General features: G+C 34.3%; 1 protein-coding gene across 2 annotated transcripts in view; it reads right to left on the bottom strand.

Moving 5' to 3' along the window:
• Nucleotides 1-22442, bottom strand: part of DPYD (dihydropyrimidine dehydrogenase) — an 875732-nt gene that overhangs the window by 469711 nt on the left and 383579 nt on the right. For both annotated transcript variants that reach the window (XM_023231016.1, XM_023231017.2), the window contains exon 11: nucleotides 18323-18533. In XM_023231016.1, coding sequence (XP_023086784.1) covers nucleotides 18323-18533 — 211 coding nt within the window. The remainder of the gene's footprint in view (nucleotides 1-18322; nucleotides 18534-22442) is intronic.

Raw genomic sequence — 22442 nt, 5'->3', positions numbered from 1 at the left:
TTGGAGAGTTTGGTGTGTTATAAAACAATGGGGAGAATAAAAACTTTCAACATTTACAATAAAATGATACCTTGAAAACATAGATGAATTCACCTATGTCCTTGTTGTTTAATTTTTACATAACCTATTACTGAGTAGGACCAAAGCACAATGAAACTAAAAGGCGAGCTGAGGTAGTAATCTCAGTAATTCAGTGCTGAAAGCAAAATCTCAGCAAGATCAAATAAATTCTAATTACAAGGCCAGGATACCAGAGTTCTGTTTAAATAGAATAACCTGGGGTAATGAAGGGCCAGAACCAGAGAATGCCTACAACTAAGAATATCAAGTCTGGATGGCTTGAGCTCTGTCTTCACATCTCCCTTCCACCTCTCAGTATTTTAATCAGTATGCTCTCCACAATGAAGATTCATCGTTTTCCTTCTGCCAGTCTCTCAAAAGGTAACCTTGATTCTGCACCTTTCTGCTCCTCCAGGTCCTCAAATACTGTCTCTTGCTCTTTTTAGTAGATTGCATTTGTCATTTTCTCCTCTCCTCTCCTATTTAAAAAAAACTTTGTTTTTGACATGGTTATCTTTTTTCACTGACATCCTTATATCTTCCTTTACCCAATTTCTCAGAGTCATATACTTGGACTGCTTACTTGTCTAACCACCAAATTATTCCTCAAATGAAAATATGGTCTCCACGGTCACCAAATTCTGTGACCTTAGTCTTCAGCCCTTTTGCCTTTCTGTAGCATCTAACAGTTGAATGATATTAATTTGATCTCCTTCTCTGATTTGTAGAATGCTCTTCTACCCTGGCTCTGCTTACCTTTAAACGGTTCTTCTTGGGCTCTAGCCCTTCCTCACCTCTTCATTTTCCTCTTCTCAGCTCTCAAATATTCAGTCCACTGCACTTTCTCTGTCAGAAATCATAGTCATTTAGGGCCTTCAATTTCATCTCTATAAAGATGGCCTCAAACTCTCCCTTGAGCTCTTCCTTTTATTCTGGAACTTCTGGATGCCTGTTTAAGATTATAACTTAATGCTCTAATGTCCCTTCCAAATCATCACATCCAAAACTCAGTTCACATGCTTCCTCTGGGCCTTCCCATCTCATGATTTATTATTGGTGACCTACTTTTTCACCTGCTCTACTCAGTGAGCACCAGTCTTACCTCTGCTTCACTCCTCAAACCTTCTACAGACCCGACTCTTTTCTCTTGCCCCAATGTCAGGAGAAGACCTTGTCCCACATTTCACAGAGAATATAAAAGCTATCACATGGGAACTCTCTTGTCTTCCCATCAGCAAAACTACAAACCTACTGGATCTATACATTCACTCTCTCTCTTCCTTTTTAATACCACCAAGGAACTCTCCCTCCTATCAGAAACCAGTCTCTCCACATGGGCCTAAGAATCCTCTCCTCTTACCTGGTAGGAATTTTGCCCCCATATGCTATATCCACTCTCTTCTCCATTAGCAGCCACTCTCTGCAAATTAGAGGTTTCCAATATGTAGGTACATACATGTACAGTAGTACCTCCCAATTTAAAACCATTCCAGATCTGCATTTGCCTCCAAAGCTTCACTAAAACTTTTTTCACTGAGATGATTAATTGGTTCCAGGTTGCCAAGTTCAGTGATTCTTCTCAATGATCATCTCGCTTCAGTGTCTGAAATAGGGTGAGGTGAGGCAGCCAAAGAACAAAATTTAAGGAGGTCCTTACGCTCAGGGTCATGCAAAGGCAAAGTTGGACAGGCACCTAATGTTCCTCCCTCTTGTGTTCCTTGATTTCTCAGCAAAATTCAACAGATAACCACTTCCTCCTCATGAAAGTCTTTTAGCTTTGCTTCCATGATATCATACTTTCTGCTTTTCCACCTGTCCTCATGATGAGTTTTTAATCATCATGATTGCTTTTTCCTATTCCCTTTTTTTCTTTTCTTTTCTTTCTTTCTTTCTTTCTTTCTTTTTTTTTTTTTGAGAAGGAGTCTCGCTCTGTTGCCCAGTCTAGAGTGCAGTGGCATGACCTCCACTCATTGCAACCTCTACCTCTCAGGTTCAAGTGATTCTTGTGCCTCAGTCTCCCAAGTAGCTGGGATTACAGGTGCTTGCCACCACGCTCAGCTAATTTTCGTATTTTCAGTAGAGACGGGGTTTTACCAGGTTGGCCAGTACCACTCCTGACCTCAAGTAATATGCCAGCCTCAGCCTCCCGAGGTGCTGGAATTACAGGCATGAGCCATCGCATCAGGCCCCAATTCCCTTCTTCAAAACTAAAAATAGAACTTACGAATCTTAGTATAATCCTTGAATCTTGTTTTCAAATATTTCAACATCCAGTCAGTTAACATGTTGTGCCAATCCATCCAATGAAAATTTTATCCTAGTTACTTCTTACATTCCATTAACGTCACTGTCAACTAAAGAACAATGCTAGAAAAAATAATCAATCAGCACTTATGGATCTCTAGTACATGGCAGGCACACTGCTGGATATTTCCATAGAATATCTTATTAGATCACAAAAGAACCCTTGAAGGTGGATATTATCATCCTCAATAAAGCCAAGAGGTAGCAGAGGCAGTATCTGAATCCAATTATTTCTGTCTCCAAAGTCCTGCTGCTTCTGACTTTGGGTGCAGGGGCAAGAGAAAGTCAGAATAAATAGACTCACTACAGCCTCTTAAAATTCAACACTGGGGATCATGGGAGGAACTAAAATGAAGATAGAAATAGCAAAGAATTCTAGTCTTGGCTAGCTTCACAGATTCAGCCTTGAGAGCATCCTTTCCAATGAAATCTTTTTCCCCCCCTTTCTGGTGAATTAACCACTAACAACTTTCTGTTACACTAGGCACTATGTGACTTTATTTCAATTATTTGTTTTACCTCTGCTACTCCTAAGTTCAGATGATATATTTAAGTCAGCTACTTCCCCAGCATCTAGAATATAATTGGCATATAAGCGGAATCTAATATATGTTTTTTGGTCTAAAAATGTAGTATTTGTCTGTTCTATTTATTTAGCACTCATATTATTCTGTGTTAGTTATTTTTCTTCCAGGTCTTATTTTCACAATTAGAGAGTCAGTTCATTGTGTGGAGAAAAAGTGTTTCCACAGTGAGAAAGAATGGGCACATACTGAATTTCTTTTGATCGATTTAACTATTTGGTTTCCCGACTGCTATGGTTAGATAATTTTCAGTTTGAATATGCTGGTAGAATTCAGGCAGGGTAAAGTACAGATCTGATATTCTCCCTCACCCTGTTCAGGAAAAACTTAGGCTCCCTGAGTTGAATGGAAAAGATAGATGTCAATAATAGCCTATAGCAACTCCTTTTGTGTTATTTGTATTCTATTGGGAATTTCATTTCCATTTCCTAAACTGACCAACAAACCAATTCAGAATTAAAACAGTCCAAGCACTTCACCTTGAGTTGCTTATTTCTCTGAAATAATTCTAAGACACTGAACTCCTTGAACATTGGATTTCATTTTACCTGGAAGAGATCTCCTCCTTGAAGTTAAGTATATAGGAATTGTTTTCAAATTCTCTGTTGGATCCCCAAATGCTGTACTTTGATTTGTTTATTTATATTTAATGATACCATCTATTTAAGACTGCAAACTCCTTGAAGGAATAGATCATCCTTTAATCTGGTTTGGACCATAATCATTATAATTCTATGCACATTTGGGTGCTTAATATTTCTTGATAATTATGATACAGTGAAAAAATAGAAGGGGTATTGAAAATTTTATGTATACTTCTCAGTGAACAAAGTTTTTAAATGATGAATTATGTCATCAAATGATATAAACAATTACTGAAAGGGGTTAAGAAAAATGTTTCATATAAAATCCCCATTTGCTGCATTTAATGGAAAAATAAAAACAAATAGGAAACCAGCAGTAAATTATACTTGTGAAAATAATATTATTAAAATATAAGTGAACACTGAAAAATATTTTAATTAACAAAATAAATCAAATGGAAAAGATTCCCTAAATAGAGCTTTAAAAGTAAGTCTATGTGTGTCTGACTGCCATGACTAATTATGTATCCATGTAATGTGTGTTCAATTTGGGCTTATTTAAATAGCAGAAATGCTCATTAGCTGCAGTATATCTGTGAAGCTTCAGTAAACAGTTTAATGGTTTTTATGTTTAACCAATTTCATAAGTTCCTGTAATTTTAGCTTTAGCAGCTCATTAATGTTATTTTTTGATATCCATCTTACAGCTTTTTTTTTTTCCTTGTCAATCGTCAGTAGGCACACTCAATGCAAACTTAAAACACACAGTAGAATTTTGTTTAAACAATTTTAGTACATAAATAAATGTGCAATTCAAAAGTATAGTTTCTTTATATAGAGAACTAGCTGTATTATCATGTACTCAAGAAATACCAACATTGGCAAAGGCCATATCTAATAGGGATAAAACTGAGAGTAATGGAAAACATTTATTGAGTGCTTTCATCAGCATGTAGCTGGTTCTGGGCTAGGCATTGTATATACTATCTCTTTGGATCCTCACAAAATAGGTATATCTCAATTTTATAGTTGAGCAATGTGAGATTGAGATAAGTTACCAAGGTCACACCCTTAGGATTTAAACCTCACTAGAAATCAACTACATATGTAGTTGGAAAATGCCTGAAAAATCCACAGAAGCATTTGGAGATACACACCTAGACCTCAGATGAGGGCACTGTACCTTGGGATTAAATAAATCACAAGTCTGGGTAAAGTTGCCAAAGAAAGAATAAAAAAACAGGTGAAAACAGAATCACCCACTTATTTTTAAAGTGTCAGCAAGCATAACCTGAACTAAAGCTACAGAATGATTCCTCGGAGTTACATGAGAATTAAAATATATCTGAGCCACACAAGCCAAGTAAAGAGGTAATTTCAACAAGTATCAAATACAAAAGAAATATAATGTAGGTAAATAGATTGATGCCCTGGAGGTCAATGAACCATAAAAAGGTGACACTTGGAGTTAAACGGTAAAGGCAAAAAAACAGAATTCTGAAAGGGGTTAAGGACAAAGTATCTGGCAAAGACGTAAGACTGTGTATACAGGCTATTCTTCCTAGGGGTTTGATAATTTTTAATAGGAAAAATAGCAAGTCATTACCTTGCCTTCATTCATTCAATTAGAAAAAAAAAAAAAAAACAAACAAAAAACTTTTTTTGATCCCTCATGTATTAAATCCTGGTGTAGGCACTGTAGTAAACCACAGATAAGAGACCCGTCCTTGCGTGTTGTAAATTTCATCTGGTAGAAGACAAAAAATGAAAAGTAAACAAGTAAGTTAACTATATGATAGTGAAAATGGTTATGAATAGTGTTACATGAAAAAGACTTGTATAAGATAAGGGAGGTGAGAAGCAGAAGGGGTGCTTTAGATCATAGCAATTATGAAGGGTCAGAGAGTGCCTCTGATGAGATGGCATCAGAGCTAAAACATAAAGGATAAGAATAAACCAGTCACATTATGATGTAGAGGCAGATTATTCCAAGAAGCGGGAAAGGTGGCAAGGGTATTAAGGATGAGATGCAGTTATAGCACATGAGGAGTTGAAGGAAGGTTTTATGTGGGTTAAGGAAAGCAAGGAAGACAAGAGAAAAATTCTGAGAAATAGGCAGGGGCCAAACCAATGAACGTGTTATAAACTGTGGTAAGAAGTCTATCACAATAAAATAGGACAGCATTGGTGGGTTTAGAACAAAAATATGAAATTAAATAATATCTGATTAGAAGCTCATTCTGGTAGGATTATATGGAAGTGAGAGTAGAAGCAGGATGACCAGTCTTAGGAAACCATTCTCAATGCAAAGTGAAAACGTCCAGCGTCTGACCATTTCCCTCAACAGAAGGAGGGCTGGCTGGCCTTCAGGACACCTCACAAATACAACACTTTCATATGCTTTTGACCTTACTGTTAATTTTCAGTGCAGACATTTAGAATAAGTCACTTCATTCTTTTCATTCAACCATTTATTCATCTCTTCACTCATTCATCCATTTGGTGAATATTTATTGAGTTAAGGACTGTGCTGGATCTTTGGGTTAAAATATAAATAAAGTACCCTGCAGTGGTACTGTCAATATACTTTAGAATATATAAGATATACAGAGTGAAATAGAAGAGCAAGAATCAAAAAGGAGAAGCATATTTAACTACATGGTCCCTATGTGTGTGTAGGAAACATATTTAATCTACATGCCTCTTTAGATTTCCAGGACCACAATTCTGGAATAAAATTCACATAGCTAAACACTAAAAACATTTCATGAATTAGCAATGATATGTTTTTCCACCCTTACTCTATTATTTCTTATATACCTTATAATCTAGACAAAGAAACTCCCCCATGTACTTATCCAGCCTGTTTAACTATAACTGGAATGTGCTTTCAATCCCTGTCTCTGTTCTAATTCCTACCCAATCCTCAACTATTACAAATGTCACTGCCTCCATAAAACCTTTTAATTCTTGCTGCTGGAAGTCATCTCTCTACCCTGTATGTTACACTAGCAATTTATCTGTTTCTCCTGAGTCACTTTCTACCAAAAGGTAACTTCATTTGCATGCATCTTTCCTCCTTTATTAGACTGCAAGCTCCTGCAGATGGGGACAATGTACTTATTTTTGTGAACTTTAGAGAACCTAAAAGAATCTTGTATAATTAATACAAAACACATATAATAAATACAGAATGAAAGAATGGGAAGTAACATCCCACAAGCATGTAGGAGGGCAGATTAGAAGGATGTCAAAATTAAATTGAAGCATTTGGTTTTAATCCCACCATCAGGGAAGAACAGTTTTAGATTCCAAAGTATGAGAGTAATGTGATGAGACGGGTGATGTAAAGTTCATTTGGCAACAGTATGCAAATATAGGGAGAAACGCTGGGTCACGTTAAACCAAACAAATTGTAAATACACTTTGAAGAGGGCTTGGAAGATCACTGGATATTTGGGAAACACATACTATATAACATGCTTGTCATTCTTTCACATACTTGTATGGAAAAAATGGTTAGGTAAGTCTTAAATACATTTTAAAGAGCTTCAGAATTACAAAATATAACAAGTATGGTTGTTAAAGGGAAAAAAAAGGTTAGCACCAGATAGCATTAATCCACATACTGTTGGGCAGGATCCTCAAATGGATGTTAACATGAATACCAGTTTCCTCCTCCAACAATGGCAGTATATTACATTTGAATTGAGTAGCTTCCATATTTTGGGAGTACATAATAAATAAGATTTAATGTAATTTTCCAATTTATACAATAGCATACATGCAGGTCAATGTCTTCTTGTGTTGAGACAGAGTCACTCTGTTGCCCAGGCCAGAGTGCAATGGCATGATCTTGGCTCACTGCAACCTCCGCCTCCTGGGTTCAAGTGATTCTCCTGCCTCAGTCCCCCAAGTAGATGGGATTGCAGGCGCACACCACTACACCGGGCTACTTTTTGTTTTTTCAGTAGAGATGGGGTTTCACCATGTTGACTGACCAGGCTGGTCTCAAACACCTGACCTCAAGTGATCCACCCGTCTCGGCCTCCCAAAGTTCTGGGATTACAGTCATGAGCCACCACGCCCGGCCAAATGTCTAATTTAACCAGAGTATTTTAGATAGGGATGTTGTCCTATTTATATTGTGCTTTGAGCCAAGAACACAAATGCAAAGTAATTAACAATAATAATCTCATTCTGCAATACAAAATACATATCATTAAGAACCTTAGTATAATTTATATTATCATTTTATAATTTAATTAAATCTTACATCTTGATTTTACATCTCAGAGCAGCTTAGTTTAGTTTAACATTTCACCAGCATATTAGGTTTCAGAATAACCTTTTACTATACTATAAGCTAACTAGTATTTAAAATGAAAATATTATAGGCTGTGGTCAATAAAGCTCAGTTTATCTATTACACTGTCTGTACCTATTACATTAAATACATCTATTACACTCACTGTATGTTCAAAACCATTGGCTATGTTTTATGATTTCTGTTCTCTGAAACAATTACGTGATTTTTGTTTCCATTTTCTACCTTCTTTCCCTAACAAAACTTATTACATGCCACTGCTCTACTTCTTATATGTAATCTTTGATTTGAGGGAAAACCACTGATTTATCCACTGTCTCCCTGTAAGAATGCATATGATATCAACCACTAGTGAAACCTGGAAAATAAAGATAAGGAAAGGCTCCGAACACAGCTATTCACTGGGGAAACAAACCTATTCCTATGCAGTTATTAGAGGGAAGTAAAATAATTACAGAAATATCATGTTGTGCTTCAAATGGATATCTAAGGCAGTTGTAAGTGATGTGATGTTGATTCCAAATCACTTTCAACACTGTTATCAGTTTGACCTCCCTCCTCATCACCTCCACCCTTTTAAAATAATTCCAAAGAAAAACTGTGCAAGGATTCCATTACTTTGGATAGTTATTCTGCAGAAATGCTAGTACTTACATTAGATTCCACTACTTCATCCTCACCCTGCACAGTATATTTCATAATAGAAAGATGATTAATCTTTCAACCAAAGAAAAATATTTCTGGTAATAAGAACAATTTTTGAAACATGTACAGTGTTCCAATTAGGTTCCTGAAAATTCTTCTTGCCCAAAATATAATTAAAAGCAAGGCAATGTACAAAGAAGACAAAAATCGTTCATTTTCATCATTTGGCAATCGATACAAAGAATCTATCCATGCTATTATTCAGGCATTTTAAAATAACATGGCAGCACATGAGGAACTATGTGTATTAGTAAAAAGTGGACAGGAGGTAGAGAGAGTACCATGGAATAAAACTGTCCCTTGATGTCATAACCTCCTTAAAATATTTACCATCAGAAAATCAACAGTAACAAAAGCTGACTTTTTTTCTCTTCATATTATGGAATATGAGAGGCATCTGGATTTCCAGAATAGATGCCACATATACTCTTTTATCACACTTTTAAGAAGCTGTTATTTAAATGATAGGCTATAACACCTTTCATTAATTAATTAAATCAATGAATAGCTCCTGTTGTAGGCATTAAGATATAGCAGTGAAAAGACAGGAAGATGATGTATAATAAATTCCAATTTTAGTCATTCTCTGTTTCCTTAGTTCTAGTTAATAGAACTAAGTAATAGTTATAGTAATAGTTAATGTAATAGTTAATAGTCTAGTAATAGTTAATGACTGTTTTCAGTCATTCTCTATTTCCTTAGTTCTAGTCCCCTGCTTCAGTTGTTCAACAGCAAATCCAAATTCAACACACCACCCTTTCACTCATATCTCTTCTATCTGCTACATTTGTGAGTTCTGTCAGCACTATAAACACCTGTTTACCTCCCAGCCACCTACCTCACATCCAATCCTCTTATCAAGCAGATAACCAAATCCTGACTATTCTACTTAAGAAATATATCTTGATTCCGAATTTTCTCCTGTATTTCCACTTCCTCTAACTTAGTCATGGTAACTACTGAAAACAATTATTTTAATCATTTAACTAGTCTTTCTTAATTTAAGGCCATCTTTCTCAAAATTACTGACACGGTGTAGTTCCACACTCCTGATGCTGCCTTCCATGTAAAGAAACAATCATTTGTGTAACATTCAGGGTGTTGCATTGCACCTTTCTCGCCTCTCTCCAAAACGCTAAAATAGAATTCAAATTAGTGAATCTGGAAGAAGAAATGAGGCGTATATAATCCACCCTGGTCAAACCTATAACTTGAGAGCTGCCCATTTGAGTATAGGTTCTTTCTGCCCTTATACTGAAAATGTTACTGTGCCAGCTTCTCATAATGGCATTTACTGTGTGGGATCATACCCTGTGACTGAATAACTCTACCTAATTCAGGAACCAAATTTAGAAAATGCATTTGCCGACTAATATGAACCATCTCAAAACGTGGTTGCTTATTTTCTAGCCCCCAACTATTTGAAGATTATTACAAATGGTGCAAAATCCAAGCAGAGAGAGGGAAGCTCTAACACCTGCTAGAATTACCTCATTCAAGACAAAGAGCTCTTCCTTATTTAAACTTCCTCATTTGTCACCTGCACATCTACAGCATAAAATTCAAAATCCCTACTTTAGCATATAATCCTTTGACTCCACATATACTTTAGCCATATTTCCTTCCATCTTATCCCTACCTGCTCCCTACCCTTATGTAACCACACACCATCTGGTTCAGCAAAACAGAATGCCTCCCCATTGTCTGGGCATATGAGGTCATTTTGTCAGCCCATACTTCTGTATATGATGTTCTCTGTAACAGGGAAACTCCTACTCAAGCTCTAAAACCCATTCCAAATGTGATCTCAAATTAGCACACTGTGTTGCTATATATGTATTTACATGTCTGTTTCTCTCATTAGCCTATAGGTCCCTGAAGGGCAATGACTCTTTTACTTATGTCTGTATTCCTAGTGCCTGAGCAGTGCCTGGAACACAGTCGTGCATCAAGAAATCTTCATTGCACGGTGAATAATGAGAATGAATAGTAGAAATTATAAAATAAAAAGTTCTATTTTAGAAATACAAATGAAAAATTCAGACCTTCATTTATGAAGATGAGAACATGCATGAAGTAAGTAGGCTGATGACAACTTTGTAAAGACATATTTTTTTTACAGCTTTTTAAAATGACTGTAAAATGACTATTTAATCTAACAGTGTGGTGTTGAGCAAATTGCATAATCTCCCTGTGGCTTCCCTCCCTTCCACCCCCGTTCCACCTGGAAACTCCTACACATCACTCAGACTTCAATTTACAACCCACTTCCTCTAGGAAGCTTCCCTGAATGCTTAGACTCTGTTCTGTGCTTCCTTGGGAATCTAAACTTCTCAAAGTACAATTTATTGTAATTATGAGTCTCCCCCGTTAAAATGTGCATTCTTGGAGGCAAAGTTTGAATTTCTCTTTTCACTACTTTATCCCTGAAACCTACCTTAAAAGAGAGCCTGCACTAGCCATCATATGTTATCTAAAAACCTGTGAAGTGAGGGGATTAGAATATATGATCTCTTAGGTCCCTTCTAGCACATTTAGAAATATAAATAAGGAAAATCCTAATGCAAGTTATTGTATTGTATCCAGTGTATTATACCAGACTGATTACTTTAGTTCTTAATGTTAAGTAAGAATGTCATTCATTCTTATTTAAATTAATCCCTAATAAGTCCCTTCCTCTAGTGTTTTGCCATTAATCAAAAAGATATCCTAACTAGAAATATAGTGCAGTGTTCTTTAATCTGTTCTTTGAAACTTCATTGTAAATATTTGTTTATTAAAATGCATGCAACAGTGAAAATCTGACCAATTATGATAGCTTCTCAAATCAGTATTCCATTTCCCTCTTCCCCTTTATTTTTGATATCAGAAATTTTGTAAGCTAAAGGCCACAAAGAGTGGATAGTTGTTCAAAGAAAATTTTGCCACCAGTAGCTTCTATAAGAGATGTTTTGTTGTTTGAAAAATAGAACATGATGGTAACCAAAAACTGGGGTTTCTTAAAATGTCCTAGCTTTCTCAATTTCATTATAAATTACCAAATAAGTTACATTTTAATACGGAGTAAATCAAATCAAACATACTGATTCTGGGTCTTTTAAAGCATAAGTAACTACCATTTCTGAATACTTAACTCATCTAGTGCTAACATTAAAACATTTTTCACAGGTTTTTCCCAATACCTAAACAATTGAGAAAAGAAAAATGGACACATTTGAACAATTCTTGACTTTTTGCATCATCAGAATCTTAGCAAGCCATTCCTTAGCTAACTGGCAATTTCTAGTTCCGAGTTAGGCCAGAACAAGGCAAATTAACCCATGGCCTGCACCTTTTCTCAGTATGGGGGCAAGTGAATCAAAGCTACACTCAAAGCTGCTATTGACAGAATGTTTGATTTACCCCATGAGGCTTTCAAAAACTTTTCTGAGGGCCTTCTAATAAGAGGAACTGATGAGTGATTTAAATTTTTTTTTTATTTTTCCTGAAAACTCTCCCTTATGGAACTAATTGCAATCAATGTTATCAAGGGAGTTGATTTCTGAGAGTTGCATTAAAGATTCAGAATTATCTAGGTTTTGTGTTTCCTTGTTATCTCTAGTTCCCAGTGAGTGAGCAGAAAGAAAATGAAGGCAGTGGGTGAAGTATATAAATTCCTTTCCTAAGAGAAGGGTCGTCGTATCTTCCGTGGCTGTGCCCTGAGCTCAGTCACCTTGTCTCCGCGCTACTGAGCAGTGTGGTGCAACATGATGCTGAGTCCATCACTATTCATCCTAACGTCTTCCTTCTTCTGAAAACATGGGTTTTAAATCTTAGTTATGTAATCCCATAATTTTCAAGCATTTAAAATCTCAAACTTAGCTGAAAATTCAAAACTGCCTTTCTTTCCTTAAAATACAAATGAACAATCCTTATACTAAACAAACAAAAAAATTTGGTCCAATTTCACCATTTCTAAGAGGAAGAACCAAAGTCATTTAAAAATATGTGCTTTTTACATATCGTATTTTTAGAAATTCAAAATGGAGATTTCTAACAACTAAAAATAGTTGAAAAATTGTTTTCAATGGCATGAAAAACATTAGAATTGATAATAGTTTAAAAATATATAATACAGTTACAGACTGTTCAATCTTTTTTCAGGAAAAAAAAACCTAACCAAATATATGGAACATTTTCTTATTAAAAATATCATGAATGTATGAGCATCTGCTTCACTTATTTACAAAGTCATGTTGACAGAGCCTCCAAGGTTCCTGATGAAGTCTTGATATTCAAATGATTTTATTCCTAAACAACATGAATAGCTACATAAAAGTTAATATAAATCAATTTAATTACTAAAATGTGGTTTTGTTACAGATTAATAATAACATCTGAACTTAAGCTTACTATATGCTAGGCCTATAAGTAAATGCTTTACATATATTTTTAATTCATTTCTTCTAAATAACTCTTAATGTTGATACTATGGTCATCCCCCTTACACCATGAGGACCATGAAGAACAGGGAGACTAAGTAATTCTTTAAGACGATGAAGTTAGAAGGAGAGCCAGGTTTCCAGCTAGGCAGCCAGGCTCCAGAGACCCTACTCTCAGCCAATATACCAGATAGACTCTAATTAGTGTAATATTTATTGTATTATGAAGAATGCAACAATTTATGACACAACAAAGGAAAAAGTCATAGCAATAGAATAATAGAATTATTTTTCTAACTTTTACATTTTTCTAAGAAAAATAAACCAAGCAGATCCCATCATAGGAAAAAATAGTAACTCATAATAAAATTAATACCCTAACATGAATCAAGTCAAGTCAAATGTACTGATATTTCTGTGGATCTATTATGGGCACACTAATATGTCGGTTGCTATTGTGACTACAGTTTAGTATAAAGGTACACTCCTTGTCCTCCTTGGAGTTTATACGATGATTTGAAAATAAAATAGATTCTGGAAGATCACAGAAAATAAAACTTTACAAAGTCAAAATTTCAAATAATGAAAGACTGGTTGTGGTACAATGTATGGAAGAGGCACAGAATCACAGAATGAGCTACAGTACATTCATTCAGTTGTCTGAAAGCATATTCAACAAACCATACAATTATGTCATCCAGATCTCCTAGGAATGTGAGGACAAGGTCAACCTTATTGCCTCGGTTGTAAAAATGAAGCCATGAGATTACTGAAAGGGGGAAAGAATTCTTACTAATTCAAAACCAGCAGAAATTTGGGCCCACTTAACAACTGGCAGTTTGGTTCCAACAAGAAAGAGGAGAGATACACTATAAAACAAACAACAAATCAATTAAACCTGACATTGTACCAACAAACAAAAAGAAACATAATTCAGTTCAATAAATACTGACAATAGTGTTTAGCAGAAGAGGAAACGTCCTATATTAGGAATTATATCTATTTATATCTTATATATAAATATGTATTCATATATTTATATTATACATATAAGTATAATAAAATATACATATACATATTTTAAATAAATGTTTAGAACTTTCCAGTGAATGGAGAATATTTGTAAAGGAGAAATGCAGTTACAGAAAGTTTGTGCTTAATCTCCTGATAGCCTTTATAGTCTATCTAGAAAAATAAAATCCCAAGTTAATGTGGTAAGACCTGGAATCGTACATTCTTAGAGGGAATAGAGGAGACTTTTTTTAAGTGGAACTGTTTTGAGTTTTTCACAAGAAAGATATGTAAGGCTGAGGTTACATCAATTGAGTCAGAAATTAGACACCATTGCTTTTAAAATTTGAGCTAGTGTTTAATGAAGTATTCAATTAAATTATGCTGATCAACATATATATTCCATGAACATGGATATGGAATATGTAGTCTTTTGTTCCTACTTCCCACTCCCTGGTACAATCCAAAAAGTGGTGGATGAAATATAATTATGTAAAGTAATGATAATTACTTATCACTCTTATTATCCTTAGTGGCAATGAAATAATTAGCAACTATAATCCCAAAATCTTGTCCAAGTTTATTTTATAAATTTGATATACTTATCTTTTCCATAAGCTCTTGAGGCACTTACCATTTTATGACAGGAAATGTTTATTACAGATATATTAGGTGCATAACACTAAAAAAGTTATTTTACATTCTCCATTGTGAAACAAATTTAGAAACTTACAAAGATTGTGTAATATTTCAGAAAATACTGACATTGAAAATGTAATCTCCTTTTAGTTTTCCAAGTAGCTTACCTTTTCAGGTTCTTATTATTGATATATTTGAGATTTTAAAAGTATTTTCATTTAAAATATTATTGTAATCAGACTGCTGAGAGTGCCATTTATCACTGTACTTTATATGTACTCTGTCAAGTTTACTTCATTACTTGAATTTTTCAGCATGTCTTTATGTAATGCATTTACCAAAGATTTTCTGTTTTACCACTAGGAAATGTGCCCTGTGTTGGATGCTGGGAGTAATAATTCAACAGGGAATGGAAGAAAACATAGCTGGATTCACAGAATGTATATAAGACCAATTGCTGATGTTCTCAAGTGTTGAGAAGTGGAAGCTTTATACCATAGTGTAAGATAACATTGGTACATTTAATAAATACTGTAATTAGAAATTTGAACTGGGGTAAAATTTTAAACTTTGGCTATGGGGAGTACTAATGGTACCATTTGCAACAACAGTAAAGTTGAGAAAAGAACTGTTTTAGGTAAATCTGCTAAGGTGAACTTTTTTTTTACTTTGTGCAAATATCTCTCTTAATGTACACATTCCTCAGGTTGTAATAAAATTAATTGATTACAGATCTGCCTCCACACCTAGTCTATGGAATTTTAAATTCCATGCAATGACTTGCTCATTTTTGTACTCTCTAGAAAACATTTTGGTATTTGGCATTCATTAGGTACTCAGCAAATGTTTGTCACATGCACGAACAAAAATTTAGTATGAAAAGAGAAATCGGGAGTGGAAAACTAGATTTCAGAGTCATTTTTACACAAACAGGAAATAGTGCCTACTGTTAAGTCTAGCCACTGTCTGGCACACAGAAGTTCATTTATATATCTTGAGGAATGAATGCACATACGAATGGACAAATGAAAGAATGAACAAGACATTCAGTTCACTGAAGAAATAAATATATTAAGGAGAGAAAATGAAGAAATTCTGAACTTAGGAAAGTAAAACGCTAGAGGAAGAAAAGCAGTCAGTGATAGGGTTGGAAAGGAATAGTTAAAAGAAGAAACAAGGAAATAAAGTGTCACAAACAAGAATGTGTTCTAGTTCTGTTTCCAAGTCTTTCACATTATTTCACTTTAATTCTGACAATAGTTCTGAGAGGTTGAAAGATAAGGTATTATTATGCTTGTTTTTTTAGTAGATAGAGAAATTGAGCCTCAGGAAGTTTAAGTGACTTGGAGGAGAGCATTTTAAACAGAATTCTTAACATTATCAATTATAAAATGTAGAAAATATAATAAGGACTGAAAAAATGTCACTGCATTTGACATGCAGTTCATTGAAGTCTGTGCAAAGTGAGGTTGAAAAGGAGAAAAGTAGAGGGGTGGAAAGAGAAGTAAACATTTTAAGAGATGAATGCATTAAAACAGGTATCACATATGTGATTATCACTAGGTACCACGCAGAAATGACATCATATAGTGCTAGGATGGGGCGGAATTTATGGTAGAAGACGGTTAACATGAATATCTTCTCTTCTTACCCAAATGGACAGCTTGCTTCCAATAAAATGCTTTTCATTGTATTTTACATATATGTGTGCACATGACAGTTTTCTGACTTTGAAACTTTAAGATTTTAAATTTATTGAGTAAGATCTGCTTGATCAAATTCTAACAAATACTGCTTCTGTGACTCCTTTCTTTAATGTTTTCCATCCAAAAAAACAGTATCAAAAACATTTGGATGGAGTCCAGGAATGAATGCTATCTCACATTGCAGCTCTGTCAGCTCCCCTCTCACTTGGAGAATAACGTCTTATTAATGTAAATATGGAAGGCTCCTGGTAAAGTTAGTAATTGTACTTAAGGATAATTTCTACAGGCAGTTTATAATTTCAAATCAGAAGAGGAAAAAAAAAAAACATAGCGAAGAAACATTTTTTTCCTTGACTTCTCTAAATGTGTAAGAGGTGGCATACATGAAGTACTAGAAGAAATATACACAGTAAATTCTGTAATAAAATGCATAAATTGTGAAATGACCTAGTCAAACTTGAATAGATGAAATTTTCTCCTTCATATTTTATATGCTAACTTAAATCTTTTATTCTTCATACATACATGCACAAATACACATGCCCGCACACACACATACAAGCACAAGCTTATAAAATCATATCTGAGATTGCAAAAGCTGTTTCCTGAGTCAAATCTGTTTAGCTTTGTTTAGGAAAAGATAATTTTTATTAATATTGGGATTGCCAATTATGGAACATAAGTTTAAATACTTAAGCTAACCTTTTTGGATAGGCAAATAATCAACAGAATTGCTAGTTAAACATGATTCAACATTTTATTCAAATTTTGGTGATGTACATAGTATTTAATAGTTAGAAAAATGGGATTTTTAAGATAATATAAGCACTTTACGTATTATTCTTTTTTCCTTCCTGAATTCAGTTAAATAAATAAACCATCCTGTGACTATGTCTACATACCACATAAATGTCTACATAAAAAGTGACAAATGTAGGCCATCATCCAGCTATTTGAAAACATTTATCTTAATGACATTAAACATCTGGATGTTTCCAAATACCAAGATGTTTGATGTCCTGCAGATAAAATATCTCATGACTAGTTGAATCCTTTACCTATCTGTGGCATAAAAATATACATTTTCATGTATATATCTCTTCCAACTTCAGACAAAAAATGTAATTTTAGCATGGATATCGTAGGAAGTCATAGACAGGAATCATCAGGTTTAGAGAGATTTTTGGTTTGGTTGTTCTTAATGAATCTCTGACCTAGAAAAACATATTTTATTTTCCCTTCACAGAACGACAGAGTTAAGTGTCATTTCAATAATATGAATTAAAAGGTAAAAGGATTCGTAAAATGAAGGTACCTAGACACATAAGCTTTCATCTATAATGACCTACAAAAACACTATATGTGGGAAAAGTATAATATAAAGTAGTCTTATTGACTGAATCATTATTCAATTGAAATGTTATATAAAACATTTCTTTCTCTCATCTTTTCAAAAAACATTGTTTTTTCTTAGCATGTTCATTTATGACATCCAGGTGAAAATGACAGACATTTAAACTTTATAATTTGATAATTCTGACGTCTGAAGTGATGATCTGGCACAAGGATGGTAATAAACACAAATTCTATTTTTGGCCATTCATTAGATTTTAATTTGTCTGAATCATTGAAGATTGGCTGTTCCAACTATTCTACCTCATTTTCTTACTCTAGTCTAATTGAAGAAAAAGCAATTCTTCTATAAGAAACAAGGCAAATACTGTTATAGAGTAGAATATGTGTTTTAGTTATAAACATAAAAGAAAGATTAATGTTCTTTTCAATTCTTGCCACTGTAAAAATAATTCTGTATAAGCATTAAATACCATTTCTAAGCCTTTTGAATAAAGATTGCTTTTACATCTTAACTAGAAAGAAAAATAAATGTTAAAGTGAAAAACAATTCCCTGAAAGCTAGAAACTATTATAGCACTAAAATAATAGACAATTGCATCACACATTTCAGCTCCCAGCACTGTACCTTTAGGATCACTCAGAACTGAACCAAAGGCACTGATGACCACATCGGCTTTCAGATGGACCATCTGATCTTCATCTTCGTTCCATTTTCCAGTTTCATCTTGCTCTGTCCGAACAAATTGCATAGCAGTAATTCTCCCACCTTTTACTATAACCTTCCGTGGGGACAGGAATGGCAGAAATTCACACTTTTCTTCCTTAGCAAGTTCCATCTAAAACAAAACAGAACAGAAAAGAAACTTGAAAATGTTTCTTATTCCATACAGTATTTGATTTCTAATTGAATTATACATGCTAAAGCTTATGATATTAAGTCAATATGCAGCTTTTTCTTTCACCAAATCTGAGTTTCAGTTGCCAGTTATTTGCATTTTGTAAATCACTGACTCAAGGAGTCTTGAATTGGAGTAGTAATGTGGACGTTTATAGATCACGGCATCATAAGGTATTTCTCAAGTTTTAAGTACTGCATGCTCTACATTTGGTAGTTAGTGAGGTTTCTGACCATAGTAGCCTATTATTTTTATGTTTTCAATTCAGTAGATTAAGCTCTCTTTTTAAATCATGCTGCATATTAAAATAAATACTTCTGTTTATTACCAGGCTGCATATATCCAAGCTGGAAAAAAGTCAATAAAGTGGGTGAGCCAATCTGTGCAAGTACATGATTAGAATGGTAGGTAGGAGAAAAAGACTAGAGAAACTCTGCAGAACTAAGAAAAAAAAAAAAAAAAAAAAAGTTCTTCCTTTTATAAAACCACAGAAGCAAATACTATAAATGAAAAATTGAAGACAGTGAAACAAGCATGTTCTCCTGATGAATCTCCAGTTCTTCCCCATTTCCAACATAATTCATTCTGCCATAAAATCTGGATACCCCGGTTTCTGTTTGTTTTCATATGCATCATGGAATGTTCATTGAGACAGAATATTAATATTGACTCATTTGCTTATTTTTCCATTAATTGCTTTTGGAGCAATCCAGACCTTTTTCAATGTAATCAGAAGTACTATGTTCAATGTTCCTTTCTTAAAAAATGCAAAAATGTCATACTGAAGTGTTTTGGGATGTTCAGTCTTACTATTTTCCTTCACTCTGAAAGCCAGGCAGATTCTCAATAGGATCCCTGAGTAATGTTTCCACTGAGGTTGTGTGTATGAGGCTTCAAACTAAGAGTTATCTGGGCTTTGTCAATATGAAAAAACTAAGACATAAAGTAATTAACTCAATGCTGTAATCAGGCCATGGGCCCATTTTTCAACAACCTGTCCAGAACTAGTGCCATGAATCACTATCACCTGGAAGGTTCCTTAAACCAGACTGCACAGGACCGTTTTCAGAGTTTCTAACGAGGTTTAGGTGAGGCCTGAGGATCTGCATGTCTAACAAATTCTTAAGGTGATGCTATGCTTCTAGGGCACAAAAGATACTTTGTTAACCACTGTCTTTATTAGATTATAGCTGACTGGCTCAGAACTTGGTCTCTATGACACATTTTCAAAGACAGTAATATTGCTCCTAGGGAGCAAAAATTAATTCTTAGGAGAAAGAAAAAAATCCTTAGATATCATAATGGTCTGGTCCCTTCAAAGAGCTGAAGTATATAAACAGTTATACAGTATATCTATGGTACTAAAATTATAGCAGGGAGGATTAAGAAAAATCTAAAGATATTCCCAAAAGGGGTAAGAATAAAATGGTTGGGAAACACTGATCTATACCATACATTATTATGAAGCTACTCAATATATGTCTTATTTAGGATTTTGAAAAATATTGTCATTAAAGGCTTAAAAATTGGAGCCACATACAAATTATTACACAGTCTTTCCCTTTTTATTATGAAAATCAAGAAATTAGCAATATAAAAAAATAACATGTGGGATGTTATGGTGGTAAATATACAAAACAGTTGATATAAAACTGCTCACTCCTCAGAAAGGAAGATTAGAGGTAAGTGGAATCGAAAAAAAATTGGAATCTGCTCTGCTGTTTATTTGGGATAGTTTCCTTATAAAAATGGGGAGAACACCATCTCATTAATTGGTATGTGAGGTGTTACTGAAAACAACTCCAAAATGTAAAATGCCTAAAGCAGAACTGAGCATCTAGAAGGCTATGTATTCATAGTTACTGTTTTCTGAATTCACTTTTTTTTCCTCTGAATCATTCTTCAGCTATTCAATATCACTTAGAAATGAGATTGTGATTTCAAGAGAGAGGTGGCCCAATTACAAAGGTTAGTAAAAGGCAGGACAAAGACAAACCTTAGACTCCTGTTTCGTTTTCTACAAAATAAAAATGTACGATTTCTGGAAGGCAAACTATTCCTTGAATAATTCAAATGACAAAATAAAGATGATTCCAATATGTAAAATATGTTTTCTGTATCACTTTTGTCACATTTATGCCACATATCACCTTGTAACTCATCAATATAAACCAGTTTATTGTGTTTCAAAATGGCAAGTGGTGCTACGTGTTAATGATAAGGCCACCCTTGATTGAGTAACAACTCCAAATGTTTATGGTTTGAATAAATCAATATACAATGTGTATCTGTAACAGTACTGTTTTCTGTGGAGGGCAGAAATGAAGCACCGGGCTACGCCGTACCCACTGGGAATATGTCTCACTGACTGACTTAGGATCTGTTTGGCCCCACTCTATCTTTGCTATCTATTAATTCTTCTATAGTATCTACTATGACATAGAGATAATCTCTCATACATTTTGGCAAATTTGGCATTAAATTTGGAAACAAAAAATTGGATATAACTTACAAAGCAAAAACTTCTATGAATTTAAAATAAATATTATTAATCACTGAATACCTCAGCATGTTTTAGTAATGTTCGCACCATGGTTTTGATTTTTGAGGACTTTGTATAACCATACATAGATATAAACATTAAAAAAAATGGCTTTAGTATATGCTCATCTCACATCATAATTTTCTATGTGTACCAGGTTTGATTATATGTATTCAAATATCTAGCATTCTTACCAATTATCCGTCAGTGTACTGGGGATGGCATGAACACTGGACCCCACAGAGATTCGTCTGCATTTTTTTGCTTTTCAAACTTTAGAGATTTTGTTCACTCACTAATACATGTAGAATTAGACTATTAAGCAGCAGACATAAATCACACCACTTTCTGCTATTTTGCTACTTGATAGCTAGATTTACCATTTTACATAAGAAAGGGAAAACCGTTTAAAGAAAAAATAGTTATATCATTTGCATATATATATATATATTTGTTTGGAAAGTATTAATATTGGGAGAGTGAGATAATGTTAAGATTTATCTTGGGAAATAGGGAAATATTAGGACAGTGAAAACACAGGGTAAACTTGTATAGTGAATGCTTATAATTTTATGCTGCCTTGACATCTATTTTAAATATAAGTTGGACTTCGTTATACCAGAAGAAAGATTCAGTCACCCTTGACACACACAGTTTCCAATTCTATACTCTACCTCCCTGCAGCACCCCCGTTTCTGAGTGTGGTGCATCAAGATATTTGCCTTATACACCTGCTCCCTGATCACCACTTCCCTATGAAATGAGTAGATGCAGCCTGCTGGACTGGTCCTGCTGATCCTCCACCCTGCATGGACTGTGCAGACACACCACAATGACTGCCTCTCAGTCACTGCTTGATGTCCTGGAACTTGTGCTTTGAACTAATCAGTTAAAATTTCCCACGAGAAACCCGTTTGTATAACGTCCTGGATCCACAAATAAAGGCACTGGCCCACAAGTCCCATTTTCTCTCTTTCTTTCTCTCTCTCTCCATTCACCCCTGCCCCCCGTGTGTGTGACCTCTGTGCATAATGTGTTCCCCTTCAGGAACTGTAAGTAATAAAATCTTTATTTCTATTTTGAGCCTATCCCAATCACTGAAGGAGTGCGCTCATCTTAAAGAATCCTAAATTAAAATTGTGACATTATATGTGAAGTGAAATATACTTTGAAATATTATTGGACATCATAAAGATTTATTTTCACTATTTAACAAATCTATTATTTGTCTTGTTATAAATCTTGTTTTATTATTTTTATTTTATTTTATTTTATTTTATTTTATTTTATTTTATTTTATTTTATTT

The sequence above is a fragment of the Piliocolobus tephrosceles genome, chromosome 1, assembly GCF_002776525.5.
Source record: "Piliocolobus tephrosceles isolate RC106 chromosome 1, ASM277652v3, whole genome shotgun sequence".
Taxonomy (NCBI): domain Eukaryota; kingdom Metazoa; phylum Chordata; class Mammalia; order Primates; family Cercopithecidae; genus Piliocolobus; species Piliocolobus tephrosceles.
The sequence above is the reverse complement of the archived record's forward strand: the minus strand, read 5'-3'. Positions and strand labels throughout refer to the sequence as shown.